Genomic DNA, 13,776 nt, shown 5'->3' with positions numbered 1-13,776 from the left:
TCTCTCTTTGGGAGTATACATTCCTCTCCAGTTCCCCAGCCACGGGTTCTGTCACCACCACATCAGAAAAGCCTGATGCACCAAAGATGCTGAGGCTTTGCACCAAGTAAATGCCAAGAAGCATTTTAAGAAACCAAAGTGAGGCAGTGGCTGGAGCTGGGGGAGACGATTAAGCTTCCCTGAAACATTCCTGCAAGCTCTCAGGGGTAGTGGAGCATGACAGCTGGCTCAGGATCCCAAGGGCCAAGTTTCAACATCTGATACAAATTATGAATGAAATCATGAATCTTTGTTCCTGAGGGCGGGGCTAGTGCCAGGCCCAACGCTAAAGGCAGGGAGGGAGCTGTCCTGGGCAAAAAACACGTGCCCCAGAGCCTGCCATGCTCAGCAGCTAGGGATCTGTCCCTGGCTCTGGGGATGGGGACAGCAGACCTGGACCGATGCAGCCTGGCAGAATTCCGACAGTCCTGAAACCTCAGGCTGGCTGCACAGCTGGGCATGCTTCTCCCTGTACTGACAGTGAAAGGATGCTTAGATGATATGCTTAGGGGAGGTGTCTTCTTCCTTTCAATTTTCCTTTCTTCGAAATGTGGGCCAAGGCCTTTGAGCAGGGCCCAAGATAAAGAACAAGGCACACAGACTTCAGTGCACACAGGTGTGCCCTCCCCACCCCCACCCCAAAGGTTGGCAGCCCAGTGGCATCCTCCCACAGGGTTCCTGTTCCTGGCCCAGCTGGGCCTGGGTCCTATTTGTGCAGCAACCTATTAAGAAATCAGGCTCTGAGAGCAGGGAAATCTGGCTTGTTCCTACCCACTGCCTGGGCCACTCTGAGGGATCTAACAGGAAAACTCACCAAACCAGGCCTGTTCTCCCCTTCCTGGCTGAACAATGTGGCTGGCAGGAAGAACTGGAGGAATCGGCCTCAAAACACAGCAGCTTGCAGTCTTGTGTCCCTCAGTCTTAGCAGAGTGCAAGCCAGATAAAAAGGCACCAGGTTTGAGAAGCTCAAGGCAGAGAAGAACCCATTCAGGGAGAGGAGAAACATAAGGAACAGTGAGGGATTTACTGAAAATGTTTATTGCTCTGTGACTTCCATTGGAAGCTGTTAATGAGCCCATGACAGCCAAGGGCCAGGAATGTACCTGGAGTCAAGTGCCTGTCTCCTTGATGCATATAAACTTGCTGCCCAGGGGCCCTGCCAGTCACAGGCAGGCTTTCTGGCAAACTGGCTGAATTGCAACATGGAGAAATGATGCTCCTGCAGAACATTTCCACCTCCAATTCCATGTCCTAGATAATAAAAGGAAACGCCACGAGTACCCTAGGCTCTGCAGGAAGCCAGCAGCCCAGCCCCAGAGGCCCTGCCCCGAGTGTGCTCCACCCACAACGTGGGGACGGAGGCAAGGCACCAAGCCCAGGGAACCTCAGGGCTCCTCATCTGAGCTCTAGCTGGTCCTGCTGGACAGGGCAGAGCCCCAGCAGCTGTGGCCCTCACAGACTCTTCTGGAAGACCCGGTGCAGGCTCTGGGCAAGGATATCTGTCTCCCCGTAGCCCTCACAGCTTTGCTGCCAGCTCTCTGGCACCTGTTCCATGCCATAATAGGCGCCAGCAATGGCCCCAGCCATGGTGGCAATGGTGTCTGTGTCCCCGCCAAGTGAGATGGAATAGACAAGAGTTCTCTGGAGGCTATTGAAGGCAGAGGGGATCTCGGGGTCAGGCTCCATGCAGCGTAGGAAGCAGTAGATAGCAGTGGGCACAGATTCGAAGGCAGCAATGCCGTTCCCTATGGGGAAGCCAGATTACAGGAACGTGACCCTCTCCCGCTCCATGTCCCCACGCTTCTTCCACCACACATCAGCACTCTCAGCTTCAATTGGACTGTGATTGAGATCACAGGCTCTGGAGTTAGACTATCTGGGTTCAAATCCTGGCTCTCCCACCTACCGGCTGTGAGACTGGGAAAGTTCCCTGGGAGAGTCCACTCCTCTGGTAGAGAGTGAACAAGTCAGTGACTCTCACGGGGCTGGCATGAGGCTGGCATGAGGCCACCCAAGGTGCAGCCTTCTGCAGAGTGCACAGGGCACAGTAAAAGTGCCGTATAAATAACATCAGCTGTCAGAACAGGCAGCCTGCTGCCATTTCTGGGGACGTTTATCTGTAAGGCTGAAGACGGGTAGCCCTAGAGCAAGAAGGCACTGTGCTCAACCCCGCCAAGAACCCTACAGGGCCGAGAACCCCACAGGGCTGGCTCGCTGTCACAGCAGCCTCAGGCAAAAGAGAGAGCAGGCACGACTCCGAGCTCCCCTCCCAACCCTAAGCCCAAGACTGACCCTGAAAGATGACGGGTGTTGGGGTGTACCCACCGAGCTCACACACCACCTCCTCTCTGGTCACTGAGTCCTGCCCCAGAAGCGCTCCAATCTTCTTTAGCCGGCTGGAGTATGGACGCTCCTCCATGCCCAGCCTGTGGGTTGAGGCAGGATTTCAGGGAGGTTGGAGCCAGCAGGGTGAGGACGGAGGGCAGGGGGAAGGGCCGTGTGGAAGGGCAAGGCGGGGATGTGGTCAGGGTGACACCTAGCACAGGTGTCCTGACAAGGGGGAGAAGGCTAGGTGTGAGCCAGTCGTCTGCTGTCTGGGGTCCTGAGAGCCCTGAGGCACAGCCAAGGCAAAGGGGCTCTTCCCACCCCTCCCTTGGGTCTGTGATTGAAGAAGGAAGGTTTCAGCTTGTGGCAATGCAAGCCCCCCCACCCCACCGCGCATGCATGCTTGCACACACACTTCCAGCCTGCCTCAGCCTGATACTCACTCCCTGGCATCCGAGATGGACTGGGCATCACTCTCCAGCTCTTCCATGTGGCCCAGAAGTTGCTCGAGGAAATGCTCACTAGACGACTCACCCTGCAAAGCCAGGTGCACAGCCAGGGCCTGCAGGATGGCACCGTTGTAGCCCAGGGAGGAGGCGTGAGTCAGCTGGGCCGAGAGCCGGGCGAACTAGGGCAAAGGCAGTGGAGGCAGGTCCTGCTGTCACAGAACCCGAGCCACAGAGCGAGGGGGCGAGGGGGGTAAGCCCCAAAGCCAGCCTGCCCGGACTACCTTCTGCACGTCCTGGACGCTGCTGTAGGCCAGGGAGATGCCAGCCACCCGCATGGCACCGCCGTTGCCGTAGGAGCCCTTCCCGTTAAACTGGGCCTGGGCAGGCTCATAGACATCACGGCACTTGGGGCTGAGGAGCTTCCGGAAGACGGTGATGACTCCCGCACCGTAACCCCGGTCAGGGTCTTTCTTGTACTCCTGAGCAAACCTAGGCAAGAGAAGGGAGGTGGAATTAGGGTTTGAAAGATGCCTGTCAGGGTCCGGAGAGAAGAAATCTGGCTGGCTTGGGAAGAGGAAGCTTCGGGGACCTGAGGGGCCTGCACCAGCCGCACTGTCATCTCTAGCCTGGGAAGCTGCAGCAGCCCTAGAGACAGTGTCCGGCAGAGGCCGGGGGCCCGGCATGCATGGGCCACACCGCTCTGGTCACGTGGTGCAAGAACTCTGCCCCCCTGGTGTGCCTCACCCCAGGACCATCCCCCCTCACCTGTGAGCCATGTCCACCTCGTCGAAGGCCTCCTTGGCCAGCAGGGACTGCACCAGGGCCCTGGCCATGGCTGTGTCGTCTGTGTAGTACAGTGCTTCTGCAGGGACAGAGCAGGGGAAGGGGGAGATCCAGCTGCAGGGCGTTGGGTGGCAGCTTTGGCCTCCCACTTGTTCCTTTTATTCACCATTTCCACCACGCCTGAAGTCAGCCTCGAGCTCCCATCCCGTTTCCTGGGCACAAGACCTTGGGATTTTCAGCATTCTTTATTTCAGGTCAGTTACCACGTCCTGCTGGTATCTGAAGGAGAACCTTCCACCCCCTTCTGACTGCCATCACTATATTTCCAGTCTTAATACCACCTGCTGTGGGCCCCTCAAAGCTGCACAATCCCCACCTCCAGCCCAAAGTGTAAGTGCAGCCAGAAAATCCGTCCTCACAGTAGAAAATCGCTTTCCTCATCTCACTCTCCTGCTCAAAATGGCTGTCTGCTGCCGTCAGAGAGGGGTCCAGATTCACTGCCTTAGCCTCGAAGTCCTTCCCAGCCAGGACCCCCCCCTCACCCATCTCACACCCACTGCTCCTCCACACACAGCCCCGGAGCCAATCTCAGAGGCTGGGTCTCGTCCTTCCCAGCGGGGGCTGCTTCCCTGCTCCACCCGCCCTGTCCCCTTCCTCTGGGGGCACAGGACGACTTCTAACACAGAGATACTGGTTATATGGCGACTTTCTGAGTAGGCTACAAGCCAGCTGGGATAGGGACTTGGTTTTACCTGAGGGAAGAGCACACGCCCTAGCGAGCCCCCCTTCCTGCTCCTCCTGCCTCCTGTCCCATCCTAGCCGGTGCACCGCAGCCCTGAAACCCTTTCCCCTCCCCTTCCACTCTTAGGGGGCCCCGTTCCTACTTCACTAGGAAGAGAGGCTGCCAGGTCCCTTTTCTGCAGCCATGCTGTCCCATCCTCCCTCGATGGAGTGTGTCCCTCCTCCAGTCCACCCCAGCCCTGTTTCCTGGGGAATCTGTTCTTCGTCTTCTCTTCCGTCCCCTCAACTTCTCCCCATACGGTGGAGCAGCGCCTATTCTCCCTTCCTTTGCACCCTGCACCCTCTGTCCCACTCAGGTGATGAGGGCATGGTGCTCACATCACCTTGTCCAAACGGCACACTCCACTCCCTTGTTCAGGGGTGGACGGATGACCTGAGCAAAGCCAAGGAGACTCAATCCGGAACTTTTGATGGGACCACTGCAAAGAGGGACACCTCTGCTGGAGTTGCTGAGCTGGGAGCTGCTGGGGGCCAGCCAAGGGAAGGGTCAGCCAGGGTGAATGAAACCAATGCAGATATGAACAAGGAGATGAACTGGGTTTGGGGGAGATGGTTTCGGTCCCTGGATTCAGCTCCACTGGAAGCCAGACCTACCTCTGGACTTTCCAGTTACAGGCCATCGTGAGTTGGGTTTTCTGCCACTTGCATCCAGTGGGTTTTAAACACTTCTTAACCTAAAATGTTTTCCCAACTTAATGTCCAAGCAAAAAAGCAATTAAAAAACAATGTCCATCTTGTCTTCACTTGTGACAGATCATCTCTCCTCTTCATAGGAAACCTTTCACTTTCTACTCCACTGAAATCTAACTTTCAAGTTTCAACTTTCAACCTTCTACTGAAAATGCTTTTCTCTGGTGAAAAGACTACCTTCTGCTTAACCTCTCCAGCATGACATCAGTGTCTTCCATCATGAAATTTCCTCGGATTTTGTTGATACCCATGCCCCCTGCTCCTATGAAATCCTTTCTTTCTCTGGCTCCTTTTCCTCTTCCTGGGTTTCTGAGTATGGTCCTTTTTCTTGCTATTCTCCATGTTCTCCAAGAAGAATCATCCTCTGCTTGACTTCAGACATAATACCGAGCAGAGATCTGGGTGAGGAGTCCACTGCACACGGAGAGGCAGACAGCTTTATAAGCAGGGGACGGTACCTGCCACGGGTTGGGCTTGAGGAAGCAGGATGTGAGAGGAACTGAAGCGCACGGCCAACGGTGGTATAAGATTACACTGGGGATGCGGGCCACTGCCGGCCGGGCGGGACACGCTCAGGAATTTGGCTCTATCCTGAGGGTAACGGAAATCACTGCACAGTCTCATACCAGGAAGGCCGCGATCAGATCCGTTTTGAGCAGACTGCTTACTCCCTGCTGCGTGGAGACTGGACCATGGTGCTGATTCGAGACATGGGTACAACACATAAAATCAACAGGGGTGTATATACAGGGCTAGGCACCATTTGGGGGAATGACTCCTAGGTTCCTGGCTTGGCAGGACGTTAAGGATGGTGCTGCCATGCCCCTGGCTGGGGAGTGCTGAGGGCAAGACGGTGTGACGAGGGAGCTGAGTCCACATCTGGCCCCTGCTGCCCCGGGCAGCCTCACCTGGAGCCCACGCCTCTACCGCCGCGGCGCCCTCCCTTCCCGAGTCCCCACGTGCACCCGGTCCCGCCCACCTGTCCGCGCGCTGCCCGGCGAGCCGAGGTCGGGCTCCAGGCTCTGGACGTGACGCAGAACTGACGTCAGGCTGACGGTGTCGTGCGCCTCGTAGATGGCGCCCACGCAGTCCCCGAGCAGCGCGCCAGCCAGGCAGCCTCGGAAGCGGGAGAGGGAGCGGGCCGCCCCAGCTCCTCCGCAGGCCGTCGCTGTCATTGCCGCCGCCGCCGCCGCCATTCGCGCGGGCCAGTCGCCACTTCCGGTGCGGCCAGCGCGCTCCCCACGGCGCCGCTTCCCTCCAGCCCCACAGCGCCTCTCGGTGGCCTGGAGCCCCCGCGCCGCTCCCCGGCCATAGCGCCGCCCAGCGGCTCGGAGCCGCAGCTCACGAATGCGTGGGACCCGCGTCTGTCCCGCAGCGCTGGTTCTGTTGGGTCCTGTCTCTTCTTTTAGCTTGCATTCTCCACACCGGTAAACAGCGTCACAACTGGGCGGGACGGCCATTAAAGGGTCTCCGAGGAGTGGGCACTGAGCCAGACCTCCGGACCCCGGCAGCTGCTCTTCAGGCCTCTGTACCCCTGCACCCCTGGCCCTCCCACGGCAGCCCCGGCTCTTGATCCCCACTCAGGCCTGGGGCCCCATCCCCGAGCACTCCCACCATGATCCTACTCCCTCTGGGCCTCGCCTAGGCATCAAGAAGGCAGGCAAGGTTGTAGCTGGGACAGAGCTGGTCAGAGGTCATGCCACTAGAGCCCAAGGGGTGCTGGCCTTGCCCAGAGAGGGGTTTCCTGAGGAGGGAGAAGGGAAGGAATTGGATTTGGATGGAGCTTGGGAGATAATGTTCCCTATCTCCGCTTTTCTGTACACAGGAGGGCTAAGAGTCCTCTCACTCTCTGCTTGCTGCGTGCAGGACAACCGGTAACCATCTGGACTGCGAATCCTGACATTTATTAGATCCATTCCCTCAGCAACCCCGCCCTTTTCCATTTCCTTCTGACCTTTCGCCTCCTCCCTCAGCCCCCCAAAGGCTAGGCCAGCTCCAGTTGGCAGGTTTTGAGTGGGCTCAGAGTGCGGTTTGTGGTCCGGGAGAAGGTGTCCACCTCAGGTACAAACTTCTCAGCAGGCACAGTCAGCTTCCGACGGGTGTCCATGCACTTGGTGTCCAGCAGCATGGAGTTGGCCTTGCAGGCAATGTCAGCCTGTAGCCGGGCCAGGTGCTTGTACAGGGCGTCCAGAGCGTCCCTGGGTAGGAGGCATCATTACCAACTCGGTCAGGGCTGAATTTTCCAGCCCTAAGTCAGGAAGACAGCTGGGGAGCCAGCACGCAGCAAGAGGCCCCGTGGGTGGGAGGCATCTCCCTGCCCCTCCTGCCCACTCCCCCAACCTACTGTGCCTGTGCCAGCTTCTGCTTCAGGGCAGCAATGGTTGTCTCTAACTGGTGAACTTCGTCAGTGAGGCCATACTGTGCCTGGAGGCAGAGGGGTGGGTTGGGAGCCCCAGGTCAGCATACTATCCTTTGGCTCAGGGGTCTGGGTTCTGCCCACCAGCAGCACCCCTGCTCTGCCAGGAGTATGTGCTGGGCAATGATCCCCAGGAGACTTTAGTGGGGTCAAGGGGCCCAGTGGGGTGCCCTCGCACCTGGTCCCGGCAGAGTTCCACATTGGGTCGGCAGGTTCTGGACTCCAGCCGGGTATGGCATAGCTTCAGATTCTGTAACTTTCTGCGTAGATCCTCCTCCAGGTGCCGGAGGTCCTCGTGCAGCTCCGAGATCTCCTCCAAGGTCTGTGGAGACCAAGTGGCTGATCTCCACCAGCTGAAACCATCATGGTGCCCCTGGTCCAGGGCTTCCTGGCAGGGCATCGGGCTCCCCATCCCACAGCAAGAAGCCCAAACCCCAGGGGCCTAAACTCACATTCTTCTCTTGCCACTTGAGCTCACTGTACACTTTCTCCATATCCCGCAGCCGCTTTCTGAAGGCAAATTCTGTGGCAACCCTCTGGGCTTCCAGTTCATTGTTGGTCTGGAGGACAGGAAGCAGGCAGGGCAACAGGAAGGTATAAGCTCATGGCCCTTGGAGGATATCACTCAAGTGAGGGGATGGGATGCCACAAGCCACCAGGGAACCAAAGATAAGGGCTGGAGTGCACACTTGGGCCACCCATTAGCTGTGGAGCAGAGTGCGGGAGTGGTCAGTCACCTGGGCAATAGTTAGGGCAATGGCCTCCCTCAGTTCTGTGGCTCCTTTCATTTCAGCCTCCGCGCGGTTCTTGTTGAACTGACTGAAGTCATCCCACTGCGGGAGTGTGGAGGAGCTGCAGGGGCAGGGAAGCTGCAGTCAGGAGGGCAGGCAGGCCTCCAAGGGGAGCAGAGAGACTGAGTGAAACACTTCTTACCCACTGGGGACACGTGTGGGATTAACCTTCAGAGAGATGTTTGGGGACTTAAGGTTGAGAGAGAGGCAGCCTCTGTCGATGTCCAATGTCTCCATTTTGCCCTGATGGTCAGAGATGAGCTGCTGTCGGACTTCCTGCAGGAGGCTGGGAGGGAACAGACTCGATCAGGAACCATCCTTCCAAGGCCCCAGAATGCAGCTCCATGGTACGGAGAGGGCACTGAGATGGGGAGGTTGGGCGTCAGTGGAGCTACTGCAGCTGAGACAAAGACCAGCACAGCTGGATGAGCTTCCTGAGGTCACACTTACAACCCCCACATGCTAGCACACACCCACAGGGCACGTGTGCATTAGCCCCACTCACAAAGGCTCAGATACACACAAGCGGTAAGGGGTGGTGGCAAATGGGCTTCATCTCTCCTGCTTCCAATCAACTGATAATGGCTGCCTAGAGCAGGGTTGGGAGAAGTATTCGCAGACCATGTCCAGGCAGTGGGACTGCCACTGACTGGACAGGGGCAGAAGGCAGCCTGAGAGCCAGTTGCTTGCTGTCCACAATACATATGCTCCACCTTTAAGACACAGCCTTGAGTGCAGGGGAAGTCCTGTCTCCCTTACCAGAGCTTCTCAAAGGCTTGGCTAATCTTCTGCTGCAAGGCCTTCTTGGTGGCATCAATGATCTGCACCTCTTTGTGCAGCTCTTCCTCCACAGGATCCTTCACCACATCAATGTCCCGCCGACTGTCCCGCAGGGTCAGGCACTCAACTGCCACATCCAGAGGCAGGTTCTTGGCCTGCAGGTTTTGCTCTGCAGATTCTTTCATCTAGAAAAGAGGGGGCACTGGAGCTGGGGTGGCATCCACTGGGAAGCAGATCTCATCCCCACTTTAGCAGAGGAGCTGGGGAGTGACTCAGATGGACCTGCCACCAAATACCCCCATCAAGTGCTCCCGCCCCAGAAGTGGGGAGGGACGGGAGGTCCTTGCAGAGGTCTCCAGGTCCCCTGTTCTGCTGCCTGCCTGTGTCAGCGCGTCGATCTCAGCATCTAAATCTGTTAGACACTTGTCCAGCATCTCCTTCCATCGGTTCACAGTGTCAATCCTCTCTGCCAGTCGAGTCCTATTGTCGTGCTCATCCCAAATGGTCTGGAAGAGACACAGCCTGATAAAGAGAGTGTCGGGATTGTGGGCTTTGCCTTTGTCCACCCAAGTGGGCTCCCGCGCAGAACCTGGTTGGTGGTCTCGTTGCGGAGGACCCGGGCCTCCTGGCGGATCTGGTGTGAAGCATCCCGCTGCCGCTCCGCGTTGGTTGACAACAGATAGCTGTTGGTGTGCCAGTCTGGCATCCGGAATCGTTGACTGGGCTTGGCGTTCAGCGTGGCCATGGCGCAGGGGCGAAGGGTCAGAAACCCTAGCCCTGTTCCAAGTCACCCACCTCTGCTGGAGGGGGAAAAGAGGCTGCAGGAGACCACTTGGAAGATCCTCTCCTGGATCAAAAGCCCCCTCCTCGGGATGTGTTCTTGCCCATTGTGCTCCAAGCTCCTTCCGGCAGGACGCCTGCTTGTAAACAGCCCTGCCTGGCTTAACTTGTAAGAGCATTAACTAAGTTTCATCCCACCCCTCCCTCCACAGACTCAAACTCCTGGACCCTGCAGGCGGTGAAGGCGGATAATGGAGTCCCTCGGGGTGTGTGTGGGGGAGGGCGGGGTTGGGGGGCAGGGAGAATACCCCTTAGTCCTGTTCCCACCCCTACTTCCAGCAACCAAATCTTGCGGAACTTTCTTTTCTTTCTCCGCCCAGTTTTGGGCCAGGTCGGGGATCTGCTCGTAGGAGCCCTCGTCCGCCGAGCGGGCACCGAGCTGGCTGTAGGGAGCTGCGGGCGAGGGGCTGGGGCGGGCTCCCTGCGCCCACCGTGCGAGGAGCGGGGAGTGCGGGGGCCCAGGGCTGTCGCGGGGCCAGCCTCCGCTCCCAGGATAACCATCTTTGTTTAAATTAGTCCCCGGGCGCTGGCACGGAGACAGGGAGGGAGCTCGGCCCGGGCTGTGAGCCCCCACCGCCCGGCGCCGCGCCCCCTCACCTCGGCCTGGGCGCGCACTCGCGCCTCCCGCCGCCTGCTGCTCGGTTCCAGCGCCCCGGTTGCTAGGCACCCGCCCGGCGCGCGGCCGCTGCGCTTCTGTTAGGCTTGGCAACCGGCGCCCGAGGCCCGGAGGCCTTCGCAAGGGGAGGCTGCTGGGCGGGAGGGGCGGCGGAGGCGGGCAGCCGGAACCGCGTTCGCCCCGTTTACGAGTTAAACACATGTTGGTAAAAGTTGTACATCGACGTGGTAAAAACTACGCACCGTACCTAGAAAAAGTAATGTCCCGCTCAGGCCCACTCCATGGCAGGTGTCCCTGGCAGGTGTCCTTCCAGGAACCGTATGTGTACAGGCCATTATTTACACACATTTCTTGGATCCTGTCTTGCCCAACAACTCATCCATCTGCCTGACCGCTTTGAAGGAATGACGATCGCATTTGCAGGGTGCGCATAATCGCTGAGAGAGGTAACTGAGGTATAAGAAGCGATACTCAAAATCCAACCATTTCCTTTAAAAAGAGAGGGGGGGAAACCAACAGTGCCAGTTTTGTTCTCGGCCTTGGGCAATGTTAGCATTTAATGTTCATAACTAACAGGTGAGGTAGGCATCATTCCCCCAGTAACTAAGGAGACGGGCATTGGCTCGAAGGCAGGGGCGGAAAACGCACGTGTGTGTGTGTGTGTGTGTGTGTGTGTATGTGTTTCCCGGGTCCACGTTTACCGTTACAGGTCCGTATTGTCTCTGTTGGTGGGGCTGGAAATGGACAGGAAAGCAGGGACGCTGTCCTGGGCTCCTTCCCCAAGGCTGTGCCGAGTGGTCCTAGGAGGTGGGTGCCATTACCTTGTTGCTCTTACAGGCGAGGAAACTGAGGCATAAAGTGAGGGACGTGCCCAGGGTCACACAGCTGTGTGGTAGAGCCTGGATCCAAACCCAAGCAGTCTGGCCCAGAGGCCGCATTAGGTCTGGAGGAGTCCAAGGAGAGTCCTCAGCTTTGAAATCTCAGTGATGGGGGGACGGTTATTCTTCACAAAGGGAGGAGAGGCAGAGAACAAGGGCTTGTTAGGCAGAAGGAGGAGTTGGCTTTTGAGAGATTTGAGGCGCCTGTGGTAGCTCTTGCTGTCCAGCAGGCAGTTAGAGCCTGGAGTCCTGAAGAGAGCCTGAGGCTCGAGCATTTCCCAAACTTCCCTGACCACAGAATATGTTTTTTCCTAATGGAACATTTTCTGAACTCTAATATATGGCTTATCAATCAGACGTGCATGGTAATTTGTGACATAGCTCTCTTGCTGGGATTAAAGAAGACAGGACAAAAAGGTCTTGGACAAATTAACTATTGGAAGAAATCAAATTTTGACCTATATGTTCTGCAACATTTTATAACACAAAGAAATAAACAAATAAGGCAGAATGGTAATGGCTTTGGCATATATCCCTGTGGTGGTGGCTGTGGTGTTCGTGGCTCATGAGGTTTCTGCATGTCCTGTCCAAAGGAGGAAGATGTCAGCAGAAAAGGTTAGACAGCTAATGGAGTGGACCAAGAAAACAGTGATAAGATGAGTGATGCTGTCCATGTTCTGTCATTTTGTACTGGAAACACCAAGAAACTACATTATTGTGATATTTACTACTCTCCAGAAACTGAGATCATATGTAATATGCAAACATACTGCTGAAAATTTCAGATCTTGGCAAATTCCTGGCAATGTTCCATTGCATTCACCAATGAGGTATTTTTTGCTATGGTGAATTATGGTGAAAGTCTTGTGTCTTTCAAATGCTCCAATTGGTGTCCAAGTTTCCTCCACTTTTCTGCTGAAAGGAAATTTACATCAGATGATGCTCATCATTTGGAAGAAAGGGGTCATAGCTGAGCAGATAGGCAAGTTGGTAGCCAAGGGAACTGAGAGAAGGTCAACATCACAATCAGCCTATAAAGTATCACTGTCCCTTCAAGCTGGCTCTCCTTGGTGAGCTTGTGTTTTTATTGAAAAGGAATAGAAAAATGGGTCTTTAACACAAGTCTGTGGGCAGTTTTACTTCTGTGCTTTGTGGTCATCTGGTCAAATGTGGATGCATATAAAAAGAGCTGGATATGCTCAAAGGGGTCCCAACACAAGACATATACATTATATTCAGTTTGTAACAGATGTATACAGCATTACTCTGTTTAATACGTGCACTACCCAGGCACTGGTGCTCTTAGATAAAGCTGCCACATCTTGAATGAACATTATCAAGAGGGAGATACTGGCATGGCTGGCATGTGTCTGGTTGTAATAATCTTCACCTGGCTGTTCTCCCCCTTCAGAGTTAAAGAACACGAGTATCCACTCAATTTATCATGGATTAAGAAGGATCCTAGAGGTACCGACGATGAAGTGAGAAGTTTTTAAAATGTGAAGAAAAAGTGAAACAGAAGAACTTTTTAAAGTGATTGAGATTTAGCCAAAGGAAACATGAAACACCTTAGCAATAACAAGCCATTTTCTCTCAAAATCTGTGAACAATGGTGGTATATATCATCTCTGTTCTCCATTTTCTCCTCACAGTAAATGTCATAATGAGTAGCTGCCTTAATGAATGCCAATGACTCCAATCCTCAGAGAGTGCAACCTTTATTGAATTAGAACCATCTTTAAAAGTACTTTACTTAATACTGGGTCAGCTGATCTTATTCTAATATGCAAAACAATATCTTGATAAGGTATCCCCACGTATAGCTACTGAAGGTAATTGTATTACCTTTCCTGGAGGTGCATATTTGCCAGCCTACTTAGTGTGTTGTCCTCTGAAGCCTAAGTATCTTTCTTTAGAGGGCACCTCCAATGCCTAGAGGCAAAAATACTATTTAGTGCTCCATCCCCAAGGTTTTCCTACTGAAATACCCTACTATGCTTCTTGATTGTTTTAGCTATTACAAAAGAATTGAATACTAGATTGTAATTTCTCCATGATTATTAACTACCTTATATCTGGAATATTTCACATAAAATTTTTCTAATTTTTCTTTCAAGTGGCCAATCTCTAGCAAAATAGTAGCTCCTATTTTGTTGTTGACTTGAAGCTGTTTTCTATCTAATTTAAATCTAACAGAAAAATAGATATAAAGACAACTGAGAGGATGGATAAGAATTTCATTCACCCTATTCTGTTTTGGAGCATGCTAAAATGTCAAGTTATCTCCAGTATGCAGAAATGCAAAATTGAACATCTTAAGGGCTATTCCATTTCTGCCTTTCTTCCCTCTTAAGTGGAAACACAAAGT

At 54.8% G+C, this 13,776-nt stretch overlaps 2 protein-coding genes across 6 annotated transcripts; both read right to left on the bottom strand.

Moving 5' to 3' along the window:
- Positions 1–1,061: 1,061 nt before the first annotated feature.
- On the bottom strand, positions 1,062–6,523 carry ADPRS (ADP-ribosylserine hydrolase). Its single transcript, XM_036911903.2, has 6 exons — positions 6,067–6,523; positions 3,579–3,675; positions 3,095–3,302; positions 2,808–2,992; positions 2,365–2,465; positions 1,062–1,784 (listed from the first exon to the last, which is right to left on the bottom strand). The coding sequence occupies exons 1-6, from the start codon at positions 6,281–6,283 to the stop codon at positions 1,492–1,494; spliced, it is 1,101 nt and encodes a 366-aa protein (XP_036767798.2). The 5' UTR covers positions 6,284–6,523; the 3' UTR covers positions 1,062–1,491.
- A 435-nt stretch (positions 6,524–6,958) lies between these two features.
- On the bottom strand, positions 6,959–10,809 carry TEKT2 (tektin 2). Of its 5 annotated transcripts, none has more exons than XM_036911909.2 (10): positions 10,730–10,809; positions 9,664–9,874; positions 9,455–9,580; positions 9,054–9,259; positions 8,437–8,580; positions 8,241–8,355; positions 7,956–8,063; positions 7,682–7,825; positions 7,432–7,511; positions 6,959–7,285 (listed from the first exon to the last, which is right to left on the bottom strand). In XM_036911909.2, the coding sequence occupies exons 2-10, from the start codon at positions 9,817–9,819 to the stop codon at positions 7,072–7,074; spliced, it is 1,293 nt and encodes a 430-aa protein (XP_036767804.1). In that variant the 5' UTR covers positions 9,820–9,874; positions 10,730–10,809; the 3' UTR covers positions 6,959–7,071. The 5 variants fall into 5 exon arrangements, with proteins under 5 accessions (XP_036767804.1, XP_036767805.1, XP_036767803.1 ...); XM_036911910.2 differs by having other exon boundaries at positions 9,664–9,871; positions 10,778–10,799; XM_036911908.2 differs by lacking the exon at positions 10,730–10,809 and adding an exon at positions 10,512–10,662.
- Positions 10,810–13,776: the final 2,967 nt, after the last annotated feature.

The sequence above is a fragment of the Manis pentadactyla genome, chromosome 4 (assembly GCF_030020395.1).
Source record: "Manis pentadactyla isolate mManPen7 chromosome 4, mManPen7.hap1, whole genome shotgun sequence".
NCBI lineage: Eukaryota > Metazoa > Chordata > Mammalia > Pholidota > Manidae > Manis > Manis pentadactyla.
This window is presented reverse-complemented; position numbering and strand designations above follow the sequence as displayed.

Coding starts and splice junctions, on each gene's coding strand:
- ADPRS (XM_036911903.2), bottom strand. CDS start 6,283: ATGGCGGCGGCGGCGGCGGCAATGACAGCGACGGCCTGCGGAGGAGCT. Junction 3,676..6,066: donor GCCGGGCAGCGCGCGGACAG/GTGGGCGGGACC, acceptor CTGTCCCTGCAG/AAGCACTGTACTACACAGAC. Junction 3,303..3,578: donor GAGGTGGACATGGCTCACAG/GTGAGGGGGGAT, acceptor TCTCTTGCCTAG/GTTTGCTCAGGAGTACAAGA.
- TEKT2 (XM_036911909.2), bottom strand. CDS start 9,819: ATGGCCACGCTGAACGCCAAGCCCAGTCAACGATTCCGGATGCCAGAC. Junction 9,581..9,663: donor GCAACGAGACCACCAACCAG/GTTCTGCGCGGG, acceptor TGTCTCTTCCAG/ACCATTTGGGATGAGCACGA. Junction 7,512..7,681: donor TGGAACTCTGCCGGGACCAG/GTGCGAGGGCAC, acceptor CTCTGCCTCCAG/GCACAGTATGGCCTCACTGA.